The 12,018-nt window shown below is 47.8% G+C and overlaps 2 protein-coding genes across 2 annotated transcripts; one reads left to right on the top strand and one right to left on the bottom strand.

Moving 5' to 3' along the window:
* Window positions 1-532: 532 nt before the first annotated feature.
* LOC118897774 (myosin-13-like) lies at window positions 533-10,273 on the bottom strand (the record flags this gene model as incomplete). Its single annotated transcript, XM_036857084.1, has 10 exons — window positions 533-1,381; window positions 2,990-3,093; window positions 3,196-3,294; window positions 3,386-3,449; window positions 4,866-4,958; window positions 6,002-6,113; window positions 6,947-6,974; window positions 8,800-8,956; window positions 9,042-9,185; window positions 10,214-10,273. Coding segments are annotated over 10 exons (918 nt in total), but the record flags the coding sequence as incomplete, so codon positions are not given.
* A 108-nt stretch (window positions 10,274-10,381) lies between these two features.
* LOC118897773 (UBX domain-containing protein 4-like) lies at window positions 10,382-11,998 on the top strand (the record flags this gene model as incomplete). The annotated part of the gene is given in 1 exon segment (XM_036857083.1): window positions 10,382-11,998. A coding segment is annotated over 1 exon segment (1,549 nt), but the record flags the coding sequence as incomplete, so codon positions are not given.
* Window positions 11,999-12,018: the final 20 nt, after the last annotated feature.

Raw genomic sequence — 12,018 nt, 5'->3', positions numbered from 1 at the left:
CAGGAGAGGGGACGCCCGGCCCCAGGCGCCCGTGCCCGGAGTGCCGAGACCGTGCTGTGCCGCGCGGACGCGGCGCCGGCGGGGCGGGTCTCGCTCGGCATTGGCTGCGGCTCACCTGAGCGCGCCGGCGGTCCGCGCGCCTCTCCCGGAAGTGGGCGTCCCGGCCAGAGCGCACCTGGCGCGGGGCGTCCTGGGGGTCCTCGCCGTCGGCCCCCGGCGAGCCGGCGCGGGTCCAGGGAGCCAGCGCGCGGCGGCCGGGAACGACCCCTCCCGTGGGTCCTTGGCACCCCAGCGGCATCCGAGCGCGGAGCGGAGGGCCGCGGGCCGCAGGTAAGGGGACGGGGGCTCGTGGGGGTGGGTGGAGGAGGGAACCACGACTCACACCAGAGCTGTTCGGCACAGTCGCGGAGCCCCCTAACCTGGCGGCCGCAGGAAGGGCTCGCCTTTGAGTAGAGGCTTTGAGGACAGGCCCGAGCCTACCCCGTCCAATTTTACAAAACATCTGCTGATGTAAAGCTTGCTCCCGCGCAGTTTTCCCAAGTAGCCAAGTGCCCCACGCGAGGTATCTGCAAGGAGAACCTGAGAGGGCCCGTAGCCCTGAGAGACTTGCCCTTGGCTTATGGCAAGGCCAAGGGATTTATCCTGCATGGTGATTTCTCCTGCTGAGAACCCCCAAACCCCACTCTGGCCAGCTGGCCCAGCTCTGCTTCTTGCACGTCTCCAGCCCTGGCCGGCCCTTGGCCACCTGCTGGGATGGGAAAGGGAAGGGTCTCAGAATGGCACCTTAGAAACTTGCCAGGGGGCATGGATTGAAAAACATGGGGGCCATCCAGGCAGCAGAGAAGGGAGAAGGGCACCTTGCTGCCCTTTCATTGTGGAATCGGTGGCGCTTCTGCTGAGAGGGGCCTTTCCATGGGGACTGCATGCAGTGTGTTTGGTGTCTTGGAACTGAAGAATTAGAACCTGTACAATTTTCAAATTATGTGGTCCTTTAATTTAAAAACAAAACCCCCAGAACCTTTGCTTTATAAATTGAGGTCTGAAAATTGAAGGTCTGTTTTGCTTTCACTGTGACACTATATTAAGAAATGTGCATTTATTGAGAAAAGAGTCAGAATAGAGAGGGAAACAGAGAACTCAGAGATACCGCTGTAGTTTGGCAAAGGCTGGGGGGAGTTAATTTGTCAATGCTGCTGGCTTTCAGTAGCCTGCAGCCTTTCTCCTCCTGCGGCTGAGGGGGTATAAAGCTGTACTGGGTTGCTCTACTCTTCTTTTGTAGAATTCCAGCTCAGAGCCATCTCTTGATGTATATATATTTCGCAGACTAGTCCCCAGGCAACTCCTGGAGGGCCAGGGGGATTCCTTCCTTCATTATACCTGTCTGTTTGAATGAAAACCAGCAATGAAATATTTTTGTTTAAATCTGGTTTTTGGTCTATCATCCAAAAACCAGATTAGCTATTTCCTCTCTGAATAGGCTCGAGTTCCTGGAAAGAATTATAGTCAGATGCCCGTGTTTTTACAGATGAGGAAATTGAAACCTAGAGAGGGTGGAAGAGTGCCCGAGGGAGAACGGGAGAGCCTGCCGGGAACCGTGACTCCTGGGTTTTTAATGAGCTTCCTAAACAGCATGGTCATTAATTGGCAAGTGATGACCTTAAGGAGAAACTACTGGTGAAAATGTAAAAAGCCTTTTGTTAACAATGTGCCCACCAGGTGCGCATCTTATGGAGTATTTTCATTGCATTTCCAACACCTGGGAGGGTGTTGGGCAGAGGGCAGATGTTTAATAGATTTATTGAATAAGTTCAATTACATACAATTATATCAATGGAAGGGTCAGCAACACTATGAGGTTAGGGTTAGGGCCAGGGCCAGGGTCAGGGTCAGGGTCAGGGTCGTTAGGGTTAGCGTTAGGGTTAGGGTTAGGGTTTAGGGTTTAGGGTTAGGGTTTAGGGTTAGGGTTTAGGGTTTAGGGTTTAGGGTTTAGGGTTTAGGGTTAGGGTTAGGGTTAGGGTTAGGGTTAGGGTTAGGGTTAGGGTTAGAGGGTTAGGGTTCGGGTTCGGGTTAGGGTTAGGGTTTAGGGTTAGGGTTTAGGGTTAAGGTTAGGGTTAGGGTTTAGGGTTTAGGGTTAGGGTTTAGGGTTTAGGGTTAGGGTTTAGGGTTAGGGTAGGGTTAGGGTTAGGGTTAGACAATTAGGGTTAGGGTTAGGGTTAGGGTTAGACAATTAGGGTTAGGGTTTAGGGTTAGGGTTTAGGGTTAGGGGTTAGGGTTAAAAATGCAAGTTCTGGGTTTGGGCAGATCTGGGTTCAGACCGTCGTTTACAAACTGTCTTCGTGCAAATCGTGTGTTTTTTTTCTAAGACTCAGCTTCTACCTTTATGAAACGGGGGTAGCAGTGGTGCTGATCCCAGAGGTTTTGTTGAGGCAAAGCTCTTTTCTCAGTTCCTAGCATGCGTGAGTGCTCAATGCACTTAGTTAATATTATGGTTATTGACCCTGGAGATACTCCCCAAAGCTAAAGGCCAGAGGCCTGACAGGTGTGTTGAGGAGGTGGGTGCCTACTGTGAGCCCGAGGTGGCAGGTAACCGGAGGAATGGAACGGCTGCTGCAGAGCGGGACTGTTTTTCTCCTGCTTTAGACTTTTCTGTATTTTCTAGATTTTCTTAAAAGAACCATGTAGATGGTTTTGTACCCTGAAAACTTCCAACAAAAACTTTAAAGACCTTATCCATGCAAACATTTACTCTAAAAAGCTGGAGAATGGAACTGAAGGCCTATTTTGGAGAACTTTCTGTATTCCCATTTCCTGGAATCTTCTGAAATGGAACCAAGTGGGGGAGGGGTGTGATCTGTACTAATTCTCTGAGCTCTTGGGTCTAATCACTGAGCATCCCTGCATCCCAGCTTCCTCCTGAGATCATGGGTACCTCTCAGTTCATAAATTCAACAATTCCTTACGTAAGTAAATAAACACACAAAATACTTACATCAGTGGCCAACAGTTCCTCACTGTCATCAATACTGGCCACGGTGACCTCTCCTTGGCTCACAAAGGGGAAGTCAAAGGGGTTGGTTGAAATGAGAAGCAGGTCTGTGAAGCAGAAGGATCCCTTTAGCATCTTATGCACAACTGACTGAGTTTTTTTCCAATGTGATCGATTTGGAAGATGAGAATGATAACCAAGGAACTTACCCATAAGTTCCGGCTTCTTGTTTGACATGATTTGGTAAAAAATATGATAGCCTCTCTCACGGGATAACTGAAATGCCACCCTGGATTTTTCTAAGAGATCTAAGATAACAAAAAACGATGTGATTTTAGGGTCCCCAGGAGATGCCTCTGTGGCCAAAGCCAAGGTGCCAGATAGAGTGTTTGGACTCACAGGTTTCAATGTCCGCTGACACCAGCTTTCCTGTGGCTCCAAAGTGAATGCGAATGAACGTCCCCTGTCCAAAGACAGATTGAAAAACACAGTTATTTTCTTTCTATGGTACTGTAGCCAGCTTCTGTTAGGTACCACTGAGGATGGGTGGGCTGTGTAGGCTCACGGAGGAGGTGATGCCAGAAGCATGAGGACCTTCCTCCTCTCTGTTTGCTTGGCATCTGGTCCCCACGCCGGCTCAGCCAAGACTCAGGTAGCTCTGCCCAAAGCACCTGGCCCTGTTCCCACAGCTCTGGGGATGCCTGCAGGCTCCCTCTCAAGTCTCTGTTTGGGACCACATCCCACCCGACTGTCTCCTTGGTCTTTATCCTGCTCAAACTCTTTGTAACACCTTTGAACTGATAACCTGGTTGGACTATCTGACTTCTTTTTTGCCTCTGGATGTTACTTCTGAGATTTCTTGCCTCAGTTTTCCTTACTACTTACTGCATGCAAACCTAGCTCCCAGGCCAGGCCTCCTGGCTCCCCAAAGACCCACTCAGCACTTGGGTTCCCCCAATCTTGGGGAGTGAGGGGTGAAATTATATATAGTATATATGTGTGTGTATATACTCCCTTCTTACATCATCTGCTTAATTGGTCGCTACCACTCTGTGAGCCAATTGGAGGGCAAAAATATTGCCTTGCTTGTTCACCCACAGACCCTGGAATGTAGTACATCCTCAGTAGTATTCTCAGTATTCTCTGAATGAAGCCTAAGAAGAGTTAATGAAGGACCAGTGTAGGTTTATGTGAATTATGTGTTCGCTCTTCAGGAGTTCTAGCTGCTGAATGCAAGTGCCTCTGGGTACTTGCTCTACTGGCCAGTGAAATTAGATAGGAGACTGGATACTTGTTTATTTGCCAGTGTCGGAAGTAAATGCCTCTTTGGTTGAGCTAATCCTAAGTGAAACATTGAAGGATGGGACGTATCCTTCAGTATCTTCAGTTTCAACTTCTTCCCAATTTTTGAGCTCTGCTGCCTCCACCAGGTTTTCCCTCCTCCCAGCACCTCCTGACTTGGAGAAGGTCAGATCTGCTAACTAACTTCACACTAAGGTTTTCATGGCTAATAAGTCAGTGGATACTGTTCAATGGACTTATGTATTTTAAAATGCTTCCACCTGAAGAGACCAATTTTAGCATAGAGAAGTCATTTTGTACTTGTGGAATTTGAATCTTGAATCCTTGTGACTTCAGGAGGTTCTGAGGTGATGCTGATTTGTTAGGGAAGGACAGCTAAATCTTCCTTCGGCTGGGAATAAGACAAAATGTTCTTTGAAGGGTTATCAGAATATCCCGGTTGGGCAGCTTGATCTGAAGCGCTTGGGGGTAGACTAAGGCCAGGTATATCCTAGTTTATGTGGCCATTTTTCATATTCAGCATTGGAGGAGAGGGTTTTCTTTCTGGGGGTCATTGACAATTGGACTGAGTCTTAACGAATCTCAAGGAGTTGTCATTCCTCACGGTCTTGGCATTTCCAAAGGCCTCCAGGAGGGGGTTGGCCTGGATGATCTGGTCTTCCAGGGTTCCCTAATAATAAGTGAGAAGAGGAAAAGAGAGGACTTTGGACGTCTTCCGAAGTAACTTCCCAGTGACTCAAAAGTGTGGATGCTCTGGGAAGGTCCCAGGGAGAGATGTCGCCCAGCTCAGGCTGGTGGCAGGTACAGTTGTGCTGAGTACCCACAGGCCATCCCCACCCCACCCAAGGAGGCTTCAAGGTCCCATCGTAGAAGGAGTCTTAGCACAGCATCAAAGTGGCTTCTGGCCACACCAGATTCCAGGTTGGAGCCCTACCCGCTACCTCTCAATCTCCCAGATGGCCTTTCTTCTCTGATAACATTTTATTATAAATTATGGATTTGTAAAATATAGACCTCTGTTCCTGCATGCACCAGGACCCATTTATACAGGTATTCGGGTTCAGAAGTAGAAACAGACTGTGAGCAATGAAAGTGACCCATATGATAGAAACAGTGGTTCTCAAAAAAAATGTTTAAGTTGCATAAAATATTTTGTGAGAATTATTACGTAGAAATCCACTTATAGAAAGCAGAGTTTTCACCTTTCCCCCTTCCCCACATGATTGCTTGCCTTTCTGACTTCAGAGCTGTTTGGAAACTACTGTCCAGCCCAGTGGTTCTCAAAGTGTGATCCCTGGACAGGGCATGAACAATGGGAACATGACAGAAATGCAACATGCCAGGATTTTGAATGTGAGACAGGAATTTCAGTCAGAAATTCTGGGCCTGGGGACCAGCAATCCATTGTTAACGAACCCTCCTTGTGATTCTGACGTGCACTCCAGTTTGAGAACCACTGGCCTAAACCATTCCTTCGCCAAAGGAGGATGTGGAGTTGTTCAAGGTCACTCGGCTGTTGCTGCTGGAGCTGGTGCTAGAGCCCGAGTCCACAAGGTGGAGCCATTTCCTGCCTTGCCCCGTAAACACCCCCTGGGGCAGGACCTCGTGCTGTGCATCTCTGCTGAGCACAAAGCCCTGCGGACACTTGGGGCTCACCTGGGGTTTCAGTTATACTCATTCCAGCAAGCCTTCCAGGTGCAGGAAGCTGCTCACCTGCATCTTGCCCGGCCGCTGCACCTTCCTCTTCTCCCCAGTGACTGCAATTGCTGCAAAGTACTGGATCACACGCTTGGTGTTCACTGTCTTCCCAGCCCCGGATTCTCCGCTGTTGATTTAAAAGTAAGTGGAAAAAAAAAAAAAAAAAAAAGTAAGTGAGAGGGACTTCCCTGGTGGTCCAGTGGTAAAGAACCCGCCTTGCAATGCAAGGGACGCGGGTTCAATCCCTGGTCAGGGAACTAAGATCCCACATGCCGTGGGGCAACCGAGCCCGCACGCCATAACTACTGAGCTTGCGCGCCTCAATTAGAGCCCACGTGCCACAAACTACAGAGCCCACGTGCTCTGGTGCCCGCGTGCCACAACCACAGAGCCCACGCACTCTGGAGCCTGCGTGCCACAACTAGAGAAGAGAAAAGCCGCCTGCCACAACTAGAGAGAAGCCTGTACACCACAGCGAAGAGCCCACGCGCCCCAACAAAAGATCCCGAGTGCTGCAACTAAGACCCGACACACCCAAAAATAAATAAAATATAATAGAGTAAAATAAAATAAAATAAAGTGAGATACACAGACATAGAGAACAGACTTGTAATTGCCAAGGGGACCAAGGAAAGGGGGAATGGAGGACAAATGGATTGAGAGTTTGGGATGAGTAGATGCAAACTATTAGATATAGAATGCATAACCAACAAGGTCCTACTGCATTGCACAGGGAACTATATTCAATACCTTGTGATAAAACAAAATGGAAAAGAATATGAAAAGGAATATATATGTATAACTGAATCACTTTGCTGTACAGCAGACATTAATACAACATTGTAAATCAAGTATACTTCAATAAAATAAATTTTTTTTAAAAAGTAAGTGAGCTAAAGGAGAGCAGAAGGAATGGACAGCCCCTTCCAAGTCATCATGGCAACAACACAGGTTACTCACACGATGAGGACGGACTGGTTGTCTCGATCTAGAAATGCAGAAGGAAGCAGGACAGAATAAATAAACAACATACAGGCAGGATATACAAATCAGGCAACATTGGGGGTAGACAGAGCCCATGAGTTCTAGTTCTGGCTTTGCCATTAACTAGTGGTGTGATGATTTGGGCATGTCGAATCTTCTTGGAGACAATTTGTGCAGATTTCCCAAATGCTGGATGTGTAATGTGGGCAGCATGGGAAGTGAACGGTGAGTCCCACAGTGTGGAAGTTATTCGTGTTCACAGATCTTTACCTCCTCAATAGCGCTTTCTTATCTCCCTTTTCAACAAAGAAAGCAAGTCTCAGACTTCGAACTTGTAAGAAGCCACAGCTTCTAATTAGAATTTATGGACACTGATTTGTTGTCATTGCCTTTTTCTTTCACCTTTACTTTCTACTTGTGGACAGTGACCGTGGTTTTCCATTTACAAGAGTGTTATAGGTTGAATTGTGTTCCCCCCAACAAACTAATATGTTGAGGCCCTAACTAACCCCCAGTACCTCAAAATGTGACCTTATTTGGAAATAGGGTCATTGCAGATGTAATTAGTGAAGATGAGGTCATACTGGAGTAGGTGGGCCCCTAATCCAATATGACTGGTGTCCTTATAAAAAGAGAAATTTGGAGACAGATGAGAGCACAATGTGAAGATGAAAGTGCAGATCAAGGTGATGATTCTATAAGCCAAGGGATGGCAAGGATGGCCAGCAAACCACCGGAAGCTGGGAGAGTGGCCTGGACCACATTCTCCCTCTCGGCCCTCAGAGGGAACCAACCCTGCTGACACCTTGATCTCAGACTTCCAGGCTCCAGAGCTGTGACACAATGCATTTCTGTTGCTTAGGCCACCCAGTGTGTAGTACTTGGTTACGGCAGTCCTAAGAAACTAATACTAATAGTGATATTATTCTTCCTTTTTTTAAAAAATAGTTTTCCTCCAGATCAAAGGGCAGATTTGTTCGGTTCCTATTTTATTTTTATTTTTGGCCACGCCACGTGGCATGTGGGATCTTAGTTCCCTGACCAGGTATCGAATCCGTGTCCCCTGCAGTGGAAGCACAGAGTCTTAACCATTGGACCGCCAGGGAATTCCCTATTCTTCCTTTTTGAAATGGACGGAACTTCAGTCACTATAAGGAAAGATTTTAAATATGCAGAAATGGCCAGGATTGCGAATGTGACATTGGAATGGCTGAAGTTTGGGCAACATTGTCCTGGATGACTTTTAAGCATCTTCAGATCTCAGATGCTTGCTTCTACTTCTTCTCTCTGCACCAAGTCAAATCAGGTGAAAGTGGAACAGACCGAAGTGATGTTAGGCATGACAAGGGTGACAGTATTACCACATCTCTGCTATTTCATCTGCTATTCTGGAAATTTAAGGAGGAGAAAGAGGGAGCCTGAGAAAACAGGTGAAGGGAAGTTGCTGTGCCCATTTCTCCAACTTTGCATTCCTAAGTGGCTACTAATATAGTCTCTCTTCCAAGTGTGCTCCTGTTGGGGGTTTCTTTGGAGGTGGGGGCAGCGCATCTCCTTGTGCTTCACATCCACCCCCAGAGAAGCATGTACTTAGTGTGGCTTCAGTCCCAAGCTCTGGCTTAAGAACCGTGACTGGTAATGGAAGATACTGCGCCCCTGGCTTTCCATCCTGACATCCTCTGAATCTACTGAGGTCACTTTGGTCATTGCACCGTTTGGATGACCAAAGCCTGTGAAGGGCTCGAGTAATTAACTAAGAACCAGTGCAGTTAAAGGACTTGAATACTTCACTAAAACTATTTTTTAAAATATGGATTAAAGAAATTACTCACCAGTCAACATGAACTGATAGGCGTTGTCAGAGATGGAGAAGATGTGGGGCGGGGCCTCCTGGTGCTTTTTGCCTCTGTAGGCCGTCACCACCTCAGGGTTGTACACCGGCAGCCACTGGTAGGGGTTGACGGTGACACAGAAGAGGCCTGAGTAGGTCTGAGAAAATCAGAAAATTCAACCTATGGATCTTGACTTTACTAAGAGAAGGAAATGGAATAAAGAGAGGTTGAAGGGTACTCACGTAGATCATCCAGGCTGCGTAACGCTCTTTGAGGTTGTACAGCACTGCTGGCTCGTGCAGGTGGGTCATCATGGCCATGTCCTCGATCTTGTCAAATTTGGGAGGGTTCATGGGGAAGACTTGGTCACTGTTCGGAGTGAGTGTCTGGATATTGAGAGGAAAAATCACATGATGAGTGGGAGAGCCGATGTGGTGACCTACCAGTGGGGTGAAAATGGTGAGATATTGTGGTGAGATTACCCCATTACCGTGGTTGACTTTATGGATCATTTCTGTGCCCAGAGATGATCTGTAAATAACTGTTCTTGATAAATCGAAGACTGGTCAAACTGTATAACCAATTCTGGTCTGATGCCCCCAAGTCAGCATGCCATTCTGTGTGCCAGAAGAGGGTTACAGGTGTGCAAAGTTATAGAGCCCTTCAGCCTCAGGGTGGCCAGGTGGAACTCAGGATGGCCAAGGCCACAGCAGCTTGCCTCTGTTTACCCCATTTGCTATGAGTGCTGCAATGAGATCAAGCTTGGAAGATTGGAAAAAACTCTTCCAGTGTGTTCTGTAAATCTCCACCTCAATACCTCTGCTCATGTGGGTCCCTTTGTCTGGAATATATCTACATTGAAATTACATCTAGCAACCTTCAAAGCTCTTCTGAAGTGCCACCTCTTCCATGACCTGTTTCTGCTCCACCCTGTCTTTTCAAGGCTTCCAGAATTCCTTGCACCGCTGCCCTAATAGTTAAAACATTTGGACTTGAAGCATGGTCCATGCCTGAACAGTATTTTGAGACTATTACCTAATTTTCCCCTCTCTGTTTTCCCTCCCCTTTAAGCATACAACTGGCACTCCATTACTCAGGAAAGGTAGAAAATAGGGCATAAAAGCGAGAGAGCCTGTAAGCCTTTCTAGCGTTTGTTTTCCAAAAGCCCAAATCCTCAGAAGAGCTTTGAGGGTTTTACCGAAAAGATAAAAGGGAGGAGATTTGTTGATATAGACCAAATCTCTTGAGGAAAGGAAGCCCTTCTGCCCCACCGCCCTAAACTAGAGAGAGAGGGACATCCAAAATAGCATAAGGAAGATGGAAAAATCTGTGTGTCCTGAAGGTTCAGAAACTGGGGCACTCCTTCCACTTCTGGGACTGCAGGGCCTGCGGTCTCCCGGGCTCCCGCACGCACCGACTTGCCAATGAGACAAAGGATGGGGGCGCGCTGCCAATGGCGACGCGTGGCGTCATGCGTCGCGGGGCGTGCCGCGGCCTGCGCGCTTCACGCGTCCTGGGAGCCGCTGACGGGCCCGCGCGCCGGTGCGGAGCCGGAGGCGGGCCGCGGGGGCCCAAAGACGGAGAGGGCGGGGCCGGCTCCGGGACCGAGGCGGCAACACGCCGAGCGAGCGCCTGTGCCCGAGGGCAGCGATGCTGTGGTTCCAGGGCGCCATTCCGGCCGCCATCGCGTCGGCCAAGAGGAGCGGCGCGGTCTTCGTGGTGTTCGTGGCAGGTGATGATGAACAGGCTACACAGATGGCTGCAAGTTGGGAAGATGAGAAAGTGACAGAAGCATCTTCAAACAGTTTTGTTGCTGTGAAAATCGATACCAAAAGTGAAGCCTGCCTACAGTTTTCACAGATCTATCCTGTAGTGTGTGTTCCATCCAGTCTCTTTATTGGAGACAGTGGAATTCCCTTGGAAGTAATAGCAGGAAGTGTTCCTGCAGATGAACTTGTTACCAGAATCCACAAAGTCCGGCAGATGCACTCGTTAAAAGGTGAAATATCAGTGGCAAATAGTGGCCAGTGAGAAAGTTCAGTCTCTACTCCATCCACCTCCTTTGATCAGAACAACACTTCTGAAAACTGTCAGTCCAGAAATGTAGAGCTCTGTGAGACACCACCCACTTCTGATACAAAGTCAGATTCTGCAACAGGAGGAGAAATTTCAGGCCAGGCCACTGTGTCTCCAGAGCCTGGTGGATGTTCAAATCAGAGACCTACAGAGGAGCTCACCGTCAGAGTGGAAAGACTAACCAAAAACCTTGAAGAAAAGAGAGAAGAGAAAAGGAAAGAGGAAGAACAGAGAGAGATTAAGGAGGAAATTGAGAGGAGGAAAACTGGAAAAGAAATGTTGGATTATAAAAGAAAGCAAGAAGAAGAATTAACAAAAAGAGTGTTAGAGGAAAGGAACAGAGAAAAGGCAGAAGATAGGGCAGCTCGAGAGCGTATAAAACAGAAGATTGCACTGGACCGTGCAGAGAGAGCTGCTCGTTTTGCAAAGACAAAGGAAGAAGTAGAAGCTGCTAAAGCTGCTGCCCTGCTGGCCAAACAGGCAGAAATGGAAGTCAAGAGAGACTCTTCCACAACAGAAAGAAGCAGTGTTGCGAGAATTCAATTCCGTCTTCCTGATGGTTCTTCCTTCACAAATCAGTTCCCTTCTGATGCTCCTCTAGAAGAAGCAAGGCAGTTTGCTGCACAGACTGTTGGCAACACTTACGGTAATTTTTCATTAGCAACAATGTTTCCCAGGAGGGAATTTACCAAAGAAGATTATAAAAAGAAATTACTGGATTTGGAACTTGCCCCAAGTGCTTCAGTGGTACTGTTGCCAGCAGGAAGACCAACTACATCCATGGTACATTCTTCCAGTGGCGACTTTTGGACATTCTTGGGGACAGTCCTTTACCCATTCCTTGCCATCTGGAGATTGATTAGCAACTTCTTATTTAGTAATCCTCCTCCTGCACAGACCTCGGTGAGAGCAGCATCATTGGAATCCTCAAACCTTGCATCCTCTAGCAACTCAGAAAAAAGGGAACCAGTCAGAAAAAGAGTGCTGGAGAAACGGGGGGAAGACTTGAAAAAGGAGGGCAAGATATACAGATTGAGGACTCAAGACGATGGTGAAGATGAAAACAACACTTGGAATGGAAATTCTACTCAACAGATGCAGTGTGACAAGGACAATATGTGCAGTAATCATTGTTTCTCTTAT

The sequence above is a fragment of the Balaenoptera musculus genome, chromosome 7 (genome assembly GCF_009873245.2).
Source record: "Balaenoptera musculus isolate JJ_BM4_2016_0621 chromosome 7, mBalMus1.pri.v3, whole genome shotgun sequence".
Lineage (NCBI taxonomy): Eukaryota > Metazoa > Chordata > Mammalia > Artiodactyla > Balaenopteridae > Balaenoptera > Balaenoptera musculus.
This window is presented reverse-complemented; position numbering and strand designations above follow the sequence as displayed.